Source organism: Coregonus clupeaformis, chromosome 7 (genome assembly GCF_020615455.1).
Source record: "Coregonus clupeaformis isolate EN_2021a chromosome 7, ASM2061545v1, whole genome shotgun sequence".
NCBI classification, from domain to species: domain Eukaryota; kingdom Metazoa; phylum Chordata; class Actinopteri; order Salmoniformes; family Salmonidae; genus Coregonus; species Coregonus clupeaformis.
The window spans coordinates 38,852,699-38,866,294 of NC_059198.1; the positions used below are offsets into that span (position 1 = coordinate 38,852,699).

The 13,596-nt window shown below is 40.8% G+C and overlaps 1 protein-coding gene across 1 annotated transcript; it reads left to right on the forward strand.

Annotated features, from left to right (window-relative positions):
• Positions 1 to 910: 910 nt before the first annotated feature.
• On the forward strand, positions 911 to 10,576 carry ngdn (neuroguidin, EIF4E binding protein). Its single transcript, XM_041879823.1, has 11 exons — positions 911 to 956; positions 1,266 to 1,325; positions 3,330 to 3,401; positions 3,525 to 3,662; positions 3,867 to 3,951; positions 4,079 to 4,131; positions 4,577 to 4,694; positions 4,854 to 5,028; positions 5,173 to 5,323; positions 7,075 to 7,141; positions 9,929 to 10,576. Exons 1-11 carry the CDS (start codon positions 933 to 935, stop codon positions 9,940 to 9,942), a joined length of 957 nt encoding a protein of 318 aa, XP_041735757.1. The 5' UTR covers positions 911 to 932; the 3' UTR covers positions 9,943 to 10,576.
• The last annotated feature ends 3,020 nt before the right edge of the window (positions 10,577 to 13,596 follow it).

A 13,596-nucleotide genomic window follows, 5' to 3' on the forward strand; every position in this document is an offset into this window, starting at 1 on the left:
TTGATACAATTGAGACATGGATTGTGTATTTGTGCCATTCAGAGGGTGAATGGGCAAGACAAAATATTTAAATGCTTTTGAATGGGGTATGGTAGTAGGTGCCAGGCACACCGGTTTGACTGTGTCAAGAACTGCAACGCTGCTGGGTTTTTCACGCTCAACAGTTTCCCCCGTTTGTATCAAGAATGGTCCACCACCCAAAGGACATCCAGCCAACTTGACACAACTGTGGGAAGCATTGGAGTCAACATGGGCCAGCATCCCTGTGGAACGCATTCAACACCTTGTAGAGTCCATGCCCCGATGAATTGAGGCTGTTCTAAGGGCAAAAGGGGGTGCAACTCAATATTAGGAAGGTGTTCCTAATGTTTTGTACACTCAGTGTATAAGTATACATTATACCCCTACCAAATCAAATCAAAGTTAATTGGTCGTGTACACAGATTTGCAGATGTTATTGCAGGTGCAGCGAAATGCTTATGTTTCTAGCTCCAGCAGTGCAGAAATATCTAGCAATACAAAAACAATACATACATAATCGGAAAAGTTAAAACATATTTGAAATATCAGAACGAGCAATATCAGAGTCCGGATATAGTTATATAGGATGAGCCATGACTAGAATACAGTATATACATATAAAGTGGGTATAACAGTATATAAACATTGTCTAAGTGACCAGTGTTCAATGACTCTATATGCATTGGGCAGCAGTCGTCCATAACCCAAAATATGAGGTTATTATGTTGTATTAGTTGTTTATGTTTTTGTTGTTTTGTCTTATTCACCATGGGCATTTTGCATAAATGCAATGTGCATAATCCATAATTATTTGGACATGATATTGTAATCAACGTGATACGAATTACGAAACTCTTTCTAGCAATTCCACTGTCCCTTAGCAAGTTCCGTACTTGCAACTTTTAATCAAAATGGCGGCTTCCTATAGCGAAAACGTGAGTTGGGCAATATGCTTTAGTTTTATGTCAAGATTTTGGATATTTATTGAAACGTTTCAAGATTATTAACCTTATTTCTGCCATATCTCATGACTGAAAAGACCGCAATTATCCAGCCACTTCACACAGGGCTTGCCATAGCTATTTAGTCAGAATTTGACTAGCTAGTTAGATAGCTAGCTTAGCTAGTAGCCAAGTCCTGTAGCTAGCTAGCTGTACTAGCTAACAATGGGACAGTGTTTGCCTGGGCTTACTAACTTTGACAGAAGTATTATTGTAATATTTTGATTTGCTATTTTCTTTCAGGATTTGATTGACAGTGATGGACCCAATGCTGTGCGGCTGTTGAACAGTCTCACTGAACAGGTTAGGTTCAGAATACAGCTAGCTACAGATTTGACACCAGATAATGAGAACCAAATATTTGTGGAATCCATTACTGAGCGTTACAGGTTTGCCTATACCAAACGACCTATACAAAACGTCTAAAATGTCCGTGACCAGTTGCAGGTGGTTCTTTTGAATTTCGAAAATGCTCCATTATTAAAATAAATAAATGTTTTGCTCCATGAAATAATCCAACAATATGTACGCCGCAATCTTGTCTTTAAAAAACGGAGCATTTTCTAAATTCAAAAGAACCACCTGCAACTGGACAAAGACATTTTAGAAGATTCAGTTGAAAAATCTATGACAACGTTTTGAATAGGCAAACCTGTAACACCCAGTAATGGATACCAAAAATCTTTGGCTATATCACATTATCTGGTGTACGATCTGTAGCTTGAATACAGCCAGCTGTTTGTCTTCTGTAGCTTCCTTGCTAATGATGTGACATACAGTACCAGTCAAAAGTTTGGACACCTACTCATTCCTGGGTTTTTATTTATTTATTTTTACTATTTTCTACATTGTAGAATAATAGTGAAGACAACAAAACTATTAAATAACACATGGAATCATGTAGTAACCAAATAAGTGTTAAACAAATCAAAATATGTTATGTTTGAGATTCTTTAAAGTAGCCACCCTTTGCCTTGATGACAGCTTTGCACACTCTTGGCATTCTCTCAACCAGCTTCATGGGGTAGTCACCTGGAATCCATTTCAATTAACAGGTGTACCTTGTTAAAAGTTAATTTGTGGAATTTCTTTCTTCTTAATGCGTTTGAGCCAATCAGTTGTGTTGTGAAAAGGTAGGGTTGGTATACAGAATATTTGGTAAAAGACCAAGTCCATATTATGGCAAGAACAGCTTAAATAAGCAAAGAGAAACGACAGTCCATCGTTACTTTAAGACATGAAGGTCACTCAATGCGGAAAATTTCAAGAACTTTTAAAGTTTCTTCAAGTGCAGTTCCAAAAATCATCAAGCTCTATGATGAAATTGGCTCTCATGAGGACCGCCACAGGAATGGAAGACCCAGAGTTACCTCTGCTGCAGAGGATACGTTTGTTAGCGTTACCAGCCTCAGAAATTGCAGCCCAAATAAATGCTTCACAGGGTTCATGTAACAAACACATCTCAACATCAACTGTTCAGATTTGACTGCGTGAATCAGGCCTTCATGGTCGAATTGCTGCAAAGAAACCACTACTAAAGGACACCAATAACAAGAAGAGACTTGCTTGGGCCAAGAAACACGAGCAATGGACATTAGACCGGTGGAAATCTGTCCTTTGTTCTGATGAGTCCAAATTTAAGATTTTTGGTTCCAACCGCCGTGTCTTTGTGAGATGCAGAGTAGGTGAACGGATTATCTCCACGTGTGGTTCCCACCATGAAGCATGGAGGAGGAGGCGTGGGGGTGCTTTGCTGGTGACAGTCTGTGATTTATTTAGAATTCAAAGCACACTTAACCAGCATGGTTACCACAGCATTCTGCAGTGATACGCCATCCCATCTGGTTTTTGCTTAGTGGGACTATCATTTGTTTTTCAACAGGACAATGACCTAAAACACACCTCCAGGCTGTGTAAGGGCTATTTGACCAAGGAGAGTGATGGAGTGCTGCATCAGATGACCTGGCCTCCACAATCACCCGACCTCAACCCAATTGGGATGAGTTGGACTGCAAAGGGTGGCTACTTTGAAGAATCTCAAATATAAAATATATTTTGATTTAACACTTTTTTGTTTACTACATGATTCCATATGTGTTATTTCATAGTTTTGATGTCTTCACTATTATTCTACAATGTAGAAAATAGTAAAAATAAAGAAAAACCCTAGAATGAGTAGGTGTGTCCAAACTTTTGACTGGTACTGTAGCTACGGTAGTGTTTATCAGTCATATCTATTACTAGTTACTGAGATCTATTACCAGTCACTCAGATGTATAAGGTCAGTCTGTACACATTCAATCCTAGGTGGCATCAGTTACAGGGCAGGTTCGAGATTTGCTAAAGAGGGTCCAAGATGGAAAATTCCAAACATCCAAGGTAAGTACTATTATAGGATTCACACATAAGGGCATTGAGAGTTCACATTGGCGTGGACTCAAACAGGCAGCATTGTCTCTCTCAAATGATTTATGCAAATGTAAATTTCCCACTCTCTTGTAGGGTTTGTCTTTCCTTGACCTTAGATATCAGCTGCTGCTGTTTTACCTGCAAGATGTCACTCACCTGATCAGTCTTAAATCCGAGGGTGGTAGTGTGAAAGACAGTGGTGCCCTTCACAGACTGGTCACCGTCAGAACAGTAAGATACCCTTCATTGCTGGTCACTACATGTTGTACCACTCAGTGTGTGGGGCTGTACATGTGCAACCTCTCCCATTTTCATCATCCCACATTCAAATGACTGTTGACTTCTTGCATAGTCTTCTTGGTCTTGTCTGGGCTCATGAATGCTATCTTGGACCTCTGTTGCTATATTCTAACTATTGTGATGCTCTACTTAAAGGTTTTGGAGAAGATGCGCCCTCTGGACCAGAAACTGAGATATCAGATTGATAAATTGGTGCGAACAGCAGTGACTGGGAGCTTAGGTGAGATGTGATATTGAGGAAAGGAAGCAAGTCTTTTAATTGTTATGAAAAATGTATGTACTTATCAGAATGCATGTGATAAACATTCCATGATTGTATTGCAAATAGTTTTTTTTATATTTTGTAGGGGAAAATGACCCATTGCAGTTCCGTCCCAATCCGGAGAACCTCGTTAGCAAAGTAAGCACTTCTCATCTCTTGGCATCCCTCAATCTATGTTAGATGAATACAATTATAAACTGGGTGGTTCGAGCCCTGAATGCTGATTGGCTGACAGCCGTGGTATATCAGACCGTATACCACGGTATGACAAAATATTTATTGTTACTGCTCTAATTACTTTGGTAACCAGTTTATAATAGCAATAAGGCATCTCTGGGGTTTGTGGTATATGGCCAATATACCACTGCTAAGTACTGTATCCAGGCACTCCGCGTTGCATCGTGCAAAGAACAGCCCTTAGCCGTGGTATATTGTCCATATACCACACCCCCTCAGGCCTTATTGCTTAATTATATTATTATTCATTTTGTTGCATTGTTCCCTATCGCAGAATGAAATCTGGTTTACGCAACAGCTTTTGAATGTCCTTACTTTTAAAAAAATCCAAAAAATCATTCCATAGCTAAGTGAATCAGAAGACTCAGAGGATGAAGATGGAGAGAAGGCTGAAGGCACTGAGAAAAAAGTGCCATCTAGTGGCAAGAAATATGTTCCCCCCAAGATTGCCCCAATGCACTATGGTAATGTCAAATATAACAGTATTTTATCTTCCTCTCTGTTGAATTGTATTTAGACATCCCCTCTTAAAAATGCACCCAAAGCTTTCTTATTTCTGTGATGGATGATAAAAAAACAAAACCATGGCTGTGATGTATAAGACCTCTTTACTTGACCAACAGAGGGAGACCTGACCGATGCAGACAAAAAGAAGGAGCTGGCGGACAAGCAGAGGCGTGCCGCACTCCGCAGCTCTGTGATCCAGGAGCTCCGGCAGCAGTACAGCGATGCTCCCGAGGAGATCCGCGAGCACAGGGACTTCCAGACGGATAGACAGAGCCGAGAGCAGCTGCACAGGTCAGTGCTGTCATCATCACACATTGATGACACAATCATTGATTAGATTATTGATTTGTTTCTCATTTAACTGTGTAGTACTACAGTAGTTTGAGCCCTCTCATTTAGAGGGAGTCCCTTCATGTATTTATTTTCTTCCTTTAGGAAAAACTTTGAGGAGTCGATGATGGTGCGTCTGCAAGTGCCCCGAAATGAGAGAAGTGCTAAGAAGAGAGGCATGCTGGGAATGTCTGGTCAGCTGAGCGGCATCACACGGTTCAGTGACATCACAGCCCTGACGGGCGGAGAGGGACAGGTGAGTTGGACACATTTAAGTGACACACACCAGTATTCTACAGGTCACACTCCTTGCTGATATGCAGTGAATGATAATATAAGATACAGTGTTGGAAAAAAGTATTTAGTCAGCCACCAATTGTGCAAGTTCTCCCACTTAAAAAGATGAGAGGCCTGTAATTTTCATCATAGGTACACGTCAACTATGACAGACAAATTGAGCATTTTTTTCCCAGAAAATCACATTGTAGGATTTTTAATGAATTTATTTGCAAATTATGGTGGAAAATAAGTATTTGGTCACCTACAAACAAGCAAGATTTCTGGCTCTCACAGACCTGTAACTTCTTCTTTAAGAGGCTCCTCTGTCCTCCACTCGTTACCTGTATTAATGGCACCTGTTTGAACTTGTTATCAGTATAAAAGACACCTGTCCACAACCTCAAACAGTCACACTCCAAACTCCACTATGGCCAAGACCAAAGAGCTGTCAAAGGACACCAGAAACAAAATTGTAGACCTGCACCAGGCTGGGAAGACTGAATCTGCAATAGGTAAGCAGCTTGGTTTGAAGAAATCAACTGTGGGAGCAATTATTAGGAAATGGAAGACATACAAGACCACTGATAATCTCCCTCGATCTGGGGCTCCACGCAAGATCTCACCCCGTGGGGTCAAAATGATCACAAGAACGGTGAGCAAAAATCCCAGAACCACACGGGGGGGACCTAGTGAATGACCTGCGGAGAGCTGGGACCAAAGTAACAAAGCCTACCATCAGTAACACACTACGCCGCCAGGGACTCAAATCCTGCAGTGCCAGACGTGTCCCCCCTGCTTAAGCCAGTACATGTCCAGGCCCGTCTGAAGTTTGCTAGAGTGCATTTGGATGATCCAGAAGAGGATTGGGAGAATGTCATATGGTCAGATGAAACCAAAATAGAACTTTTTTGGTAAAAACTCAACTTGTCGTGTTTGGAGGACAAAGAATGCTGAGTTGCATCCAAAGAACACCATACCTACTGTGAATCATGGGGGTGGAAACATCATGCTTTGGGGCTGTTTTTCTGCAAAGGGACCAGGACGACTGATCCGTGTAAAGAATGAATAGGGCCATGTATCGTGAGATTTTGAGTGAAAACCTCCTTCCATCAGCAAGGGCATTGAAGATGAAACGTGGCTGGGTCTTTCAGCATGATCTCAACCCCATAGAAAATCTTTGGAGGGAGTTGAAAGTCCGTGTTGCCCAGCGACAGCCCCAAAACATCACTGCTCTAGAGGAGATCTGCATGGAGGAATGGGCCAAAATACCAGCAACAGTGTGTGAAAACCTTGTGAAGACTCACAGAAAACGTTTGACCTGTGTCATTGCCAACAAAGGGTATATAACAAAGTATTGAGAAACTTTTGTTATTGACCAAATACTTATTTTCCACCATAATTTGCAAATAAATTCATAAAAAATCCTACAATGTGATTTTCTGGATTTTTTTCCCCTCATTTTGTCTGTCATAGTTGACGTGTACCTATGATGAAAATTACAGGCCGCTCTCATCTTTTTAAGTGGGAGAACTTGCACAATTGGTGGCTGACTAAATACTTTTTCCCCCCACTGTATATATGCCATTTCGCAGAAGCTTTTATCCAAAGCGACAGTCATGCTTGCATAATATTTTACATACGGGTGGTCCCAGGAATAATGGGCACACTTCAGATTTATTCTCCACTGCTGTGTTATGATATTAATATATGATAGTGTCATCCCTTCAGGACACGGATAACCCAGGGCCCAAGAAGAAGAAGAAGAAACTAATGAAGAAGAAAACTAAAAGAAAAGGTGAGCCTGAGTTTTGTTGACATCATTGAATACATTTACATGCACAGGAATAATTCGATATTAAAATGATTATGGCAGTATGCAGATTATGCAATAGTCATGTAAACGCCTTACTCTGCTTATCTTAATCGGTGTAGGGTCAAAATCGAAGTAAGCATACGCCGATTAAAACACCTAATTTTCTGAGCAATAATTAGAATTATTAAGACACAAACACCTTAATCGGCGGTCCAGCGGTGTATTTGATCTGTGCAGGTACTAGCACAAGCTGAGCGAGCTTCCCGGAACAATTGAATGCATGCGTCTTAGAAGTAGTTTTCACATGCAAACGTTATGTCAGAACTCAGAATCAAATATGCTTCCCAAAAATGACATGGGCTCTGTGGTAGAACGTTTATTTTGATTGGTAATTTTCTGCATTTATCAGAGTGCCATCAAATAAAAATCATATCACATTTTATTGGTCGCATACACATATTTAGCAGATGTGATTGCAGGTGTAGCGAAATGCTTGTGTTCCTAGCTCCAACAGTGCAGTAGTATCTAACGCTTCACAACAATCTAAAAGGAAAAGAATGGAATTAAGAAATATATAAATATTAGGACAAGCAATGTTGGAGTGGCATTGACTAGTATACAGTATATACATATGAAATGAGTAAAACCGTATGTAAACATTAAAGTGACCAGTGTTCCATGTCTATGTACAGTGGGGAAAAAAAGTATTTAGTCAGCCACCAATTGTGCAAGTTCTCCCACTTAAAAAGATGAGAGAGGCCTGTAATTTTCATCATAGGTACACGTCAACTATGACAGACAAAATGAGGGAAAAAAATCCAGAAAATCACATTGTAGGATTTTTAATGAATTTATTTGCAAATTATGGTGGAAAATAAGTATTTGGTCAATAACAAAAGTTTCTCAATACTTTGTTATATACCCTTTGTTGGCAATGACACAGGTCAAACGTTTTCTGTAAGTCTTCACAAGGTTTTCACACACTGTTGCTGGTATTTTGGCCCATTCCTCCATGCAGATCTCCTCTAGAGCAGTGATGTTTTGGGGCTGTCGCTGGGCAACACGGACTTTCAACTCCCTCCAAAGATTTTCTATGGGGTTGAGATCTGGAGACTGGCTAGGCCACTCCAGGACCTTGAAATGCTTCTTACGAAGTCACTCCTTCGTTGCCCGGGCGGTGTGTTTGGGATCATTGTCATGCTGAAAGACCCAGCCACGTTTCATCTTCAATGCCCTTGCTGATGGAAGGAGGTTTTCACTCAAAATCTCACGATACATGGCCCTATTCATTCTTTACACGGATCAGTCGTCCTGGTCCCTTTGCAGAAAAACAGCCCCAAAGCATGATGTTTCCACCCCCATGATTCACAGTAGGTATGGTGTTCTTTGGATGCAACTCAGCATTCTTTGTCCTCCAAACACGACGAGTTGAGTTTTTACCAAAAAGTTCTATTTTGGTTTCATCTGACCATATGACATTCTCCCAATCCTCTTCTGGATCATCCAAATGCACTCTAGCAAACTTCAGACGGGCCTGGACATGTACTGGCTTAAGCAGGGGACACGTCTGCCACTGCAGGATTTGAGTCCCTGGCGGCGTAGTGTGTTACTGATGGTAGGCTTTGTTACTTTGGTCCCAGCTCTCTGCAGGTCATTCACTAGGTCCCCCCGTGTGGTTCTGGGATTTTTGCTCACCGTTGCTGTGATCATTTTGACCCCACGGGGTGAGATCTTGCGTGGAGCCCCAGATCGAGGGAGATTATCAGTGGTCTTGTATGTCTTCCATTTCCTAATAATTGCTCCCACAGTTGATTTCTTCAAACCAAGCTGCTAACCTATTGCAGATTCAGTCTTCCCAGCCTGGTGCAGGTCTACAATTTTGTTTCTGGTGTCCTTTGACAGCTCTTCAGTCTTGGCCATAGTGGAGTTTGGAGTGTGACTGTTTGAGGTTGTGGACAGGTGTCTTTTATACTGATAACAAGTTCAAACAGGTGCCATTAATACAGGTAACGAGTGGAGGACAGAGGAGCCTCTTAAAGAAGAAGTTACAGGTCTGTGAGAGCCAGAAATCTTGCTTGTTTGTAGGTGACCAAATACTTATTTTCCACCATAATTTGCAAATAAATTCATTAAAAATCCTACAATGTGATTTTCTGGATTTTTTTTCCTCATTTTGTCTGTCATAGTTGATGTGTACCTATGATGAAAATTACAGGCCTCTCTCATCTTTTTAAGTGGGAGAACTTGCACAATTGGTAGCTGACTAAATACTTTTTTCCCCCACTGTACATAGGGCAGCAGTCTCGAAGGTGCAGGGTTGAGTAACCGGGTGGTAGCCGGCTAGTGACAGTGACTAAGGTCAGGGCAGGGTACTGGGTGGAGGATGGCCTTGAGATAGAAGCTGTTTTTCAGTCTCTCGGTCCCAGCTTTAATGCACCTGTACTGACCTCGTCTTCTGGATGATATGGGGGTGTACAGGCCGTGGCGGTTGATGTCCTTGATGATCAGTAGCCTGATTTCAGACGTGTCCATGTAAACAGGATTATTAGGGAACTTGTTCTTCTTGCAAAGCATGTAAACGTTAATTGAACTATTATTAATCTGACTATCCACAATCAAATTGTGTGCATTGCATGTAACCGTACTCATTGTCAGGCCATCTGATTTATTTTGTGTATTCAATTGATTCTCAATGTTAGACCATTTTACAATGACTTGAGTGCAGTGATTATGCATTGTTAGTTAATCAACATTGTTCTTTGCCTGCAGCTTTCAGAAGATAGGATCAAGAATGGAATCCTAAAACCACAAAGCAGGATGAAGAATGTTGTTTTAGGCTAAATGGGATAATTCACTTGGAATAGCTTTTCAGGATCATTTTGTGACTGTAGGTGCTCAAACCATGTGTATTATAAAGGAGCATTTTACCCAATATTTGTTTTCATACTATCATTAGTCCTTGTTTGAGTCCCTCATGCATTTTAAGAATGTTTCAGTATCATGATGCTCAAAATTCCATCCATTTGGACTTCAGAGCAGATATGTTTTCCTTATTGGGCAGAAACTGTGACTGGTTAAGCCACACATATTCAGGACAAGTGAGTTTAATTTAAAACAATGCAATTTAAGGACAATCAAACATGGTCTAACATTCATCCATACTGAATTCACTCTTGCTCAAATTCAAGTGTATTCTTGAAATACATTAACTAATTGTTCTCTAACGCCCATATTTTGTAGCATAAGGGCCTGTTGGATAGATTGTTTATTTTTTTCAATTTAAAGTTGAGTTCTTGTTTTTCCAATCAACAAACAAAACACAATCCACAGTTGCATACAATCAGGTGAAATGTCTATTTCCAATTACTTGATTGTTTCTGCCTAAGCTAATAAAACCTTATTCACTGCTTTAATACATACAGTAAGGTTTATTTTACATAACAGTACATGGCATGCTCCACGAATACAAAAACGCAATTTGCTTGAGACCTTTAAGTAAGATGTGTAAATTGTCATTCTAACTCACAAGGGTGTTGGGCACCTGCAAAAGATCAAGGCCACGGTTTCTTGTCTGACCTATCCATGTTCACGAAGCATAGTCCTGCCTTTCATGAAGAAGCTTTTACCCTTTTCGCCAAAATCAAGCCTAAAAGTAGAAACTAGTTTAACTAAAAACAGCAGAATGCCAACTTACAATTAAACAGTTATTTTGAGAAAGTAATGTCAAATGTAGATTTCAGCCTAAATGGACATACCCAATAGTAATTAATCATGTATCATGAGAGGGCCATAAACAATACCTAGTACTGCTTATTTATACTGCCAGAAATTCAAATGAGGGTACACAGTACAAATATTTTAAAAAAACAATCATGATTTGTTTTCCCCTTTAACAGAAGTGAATAGGGCTTGAAATGCTTTTCTAAATATAGTAATCAAATTATAAACGACTTACTATAATATTCCACATTAACTGTAAAATACATCATACTGAATGACAGTACAAAATTGGCACCATTTCACAACTGTACTGGTCATTTTCTGTGGAGCCAGATAGCTGCCAAAAGGTTTAACGTACGTATCATTAGAAAATCAATTTGTAAATTGTTAGGATCGTAAGAAAAGCCATGAGTGAAACATGAAACGTAAATGTGAAATTTCATCTGTGAACATACAAACACCATGTTACGATTACGAACTAATGTTTTAGACTTGAACAAATCTTGTTGCAATTCTGGCGTACAATAATACCTTTCAGAGCTTAAGTTTCATCTCACCAACAACAAAAAAAACATACAAACAGCCTGTGAGGAGTGCTACTTGAACAAGCATAATACGGTATAAAAAAAACAAGTCAGGGAAACCGGAAAGAGGTATCCTGCACGTAAAAGTCTCCATTCTCTAATACTCCTCAGTAAAGTTTATTTCACATTTAGGTCACTAATGTAATGGATCTGTTTGGTGTAAGGCCTCTAAATACTTAAGCAAAATTGTTGAAGCACATGCAGTGGCTGATAGGGAAACAGATCTGGCAATAAGAATAGGTTATAGATGGTCTTGACCATTTGGGACCCCATGGCTATTTAGCTCAGGACAGGTTATAGCCAAGATTTAATCAATATTTAGTTTTGTCTCATTTATTGATATAGCCTCTGCGTGATGGGGTTGCGCAACGCAAATGGCTATAACAAGCCTACATACAGTGGAATTCACAAGTACAACAGTCAAAATGGCTAATATAAGGCCTACAGTCTGTGCTCCCAAATACTGTAAAAAGTGTCATTCATTATGTTACATGATCGCCACAGTAACACCACGCAGCTATACAAATATAATTATGCAATTATATGGCCATTAAATAACACAACAGCATGGCATATTTAGATAGTGGAATAGGCTTAGCCTAAATCATATTTACTTTCTATTTTGCAGCCCAGGCGGTTATTCTAGACACGGCTCTTCTGTGTCTTTATAGTATCATTCTCACAAGTAATTTGCTGAAGGCCCAAGCCTATACTACGCCATCTACTGGTATAACGTCGTTTTGGAAATTAAACCGGAACCTGCAAAGCAACTCACTTCTGTGTTAGAGTTGCTTGATTGACTAGCTATGTTCGGTTCATGTCCTTTGCAGATGCCACATTCCTGACAAAAGTTTGTACATATAAAAATGATCTGTAACCGAGTAAAGGGAGATGTAAAGTAATAATTGACAACTCCGTTGTGTCCTCCTCCCAGAGTGCAAAGAGCCTTGGCGTGACCCTGGACAACATCCTGTCGTTCTCCGCTAACATCAAGGCGGTGACCCGATCCTGTAGGTTCATGCTCTATAACATTCGGAGAGTACGACCCTGCCTTACACAGGAAGCGGCACAGGTCCTAATCCAGGCACTTGTCATCTCCCGTCTGGATTACTGCAACTCGCTGTTGGCTGGGCTCCCTGCCTGTGCCATTAAACCCCTACAACTCATCCAGAATTCCGCAGCCCGTCTGGTGTTCAACCTTCCCAAGTTCTCTCACGTCACACCGCTCCTCCGCACACTCCACTGGCTTCCAGTTGAAGCTCGCATCTGCTACAAGACCATGGTGCTTGCCTACGGAGCTGTGAGGGGAACAGCACCTCCGTACCTTCAGGCTCTGATCAGTCCCTACACCCAAACGAGGGCATTGCGTTCATCCACCTCTGGCCTGCTGGCCCCCCTACCTCTGCGGAAGCACAGTTCCCGCTCAGCCCAGTCAAAACTGTTCGCTGCTCTGGCACCCCAATGGTGGAACAAGCTCCCTCACGACGCCAGGACAGCGAAGTCACTCACCACCTTCTGGAGACACTTGAAACCCCACCTCTTTAAGGAATACCTGGGATAGGATAAAGTAATCCTTCTACCCCCCCTTACCCCACCCCAAAGAAAGAAAGAAAAATAAATAAATGGTAAAGTGGTTATCCCACTGGCTATAAGGTGAATGCACCAATTTGTAAGTCGCTCTGGATAAGAGCGTCTGCTAAATGCTAAATGTAATTTAACGTGTAAATGTTGATTCAGTCTTAACATAGGGTGTGTACGTTTACAGATCTAATTTAACGGTTACGTTTTATATTTCACACATGGCTTTTCTTATGATCCTAACGTTCAACCTTTTGGCAGCTATCTGGCTCCATCATTTTCTTCCCAGCGTCCTCTGAGCAACACAGACCCTATTCAAATGCCTGTCGATTCTTTACAACTCCAGCTTTAAGCACGACATGATTTTGTCCCTCTAACCAACAAAATGTGGTCTTGTTTCAATTCTACTAAAGTACTTTATTTTTTAAATGTTGAAAGCTCTAAATCCATCCGAGAACATCACAGCGATATTATACTGCTTTTGCTGCAATCGCTAGGGTCTCCCGTTTCATATTCTGTATTGTAAACGGAGCTGCGAGGTTCACAGGCAGGGAC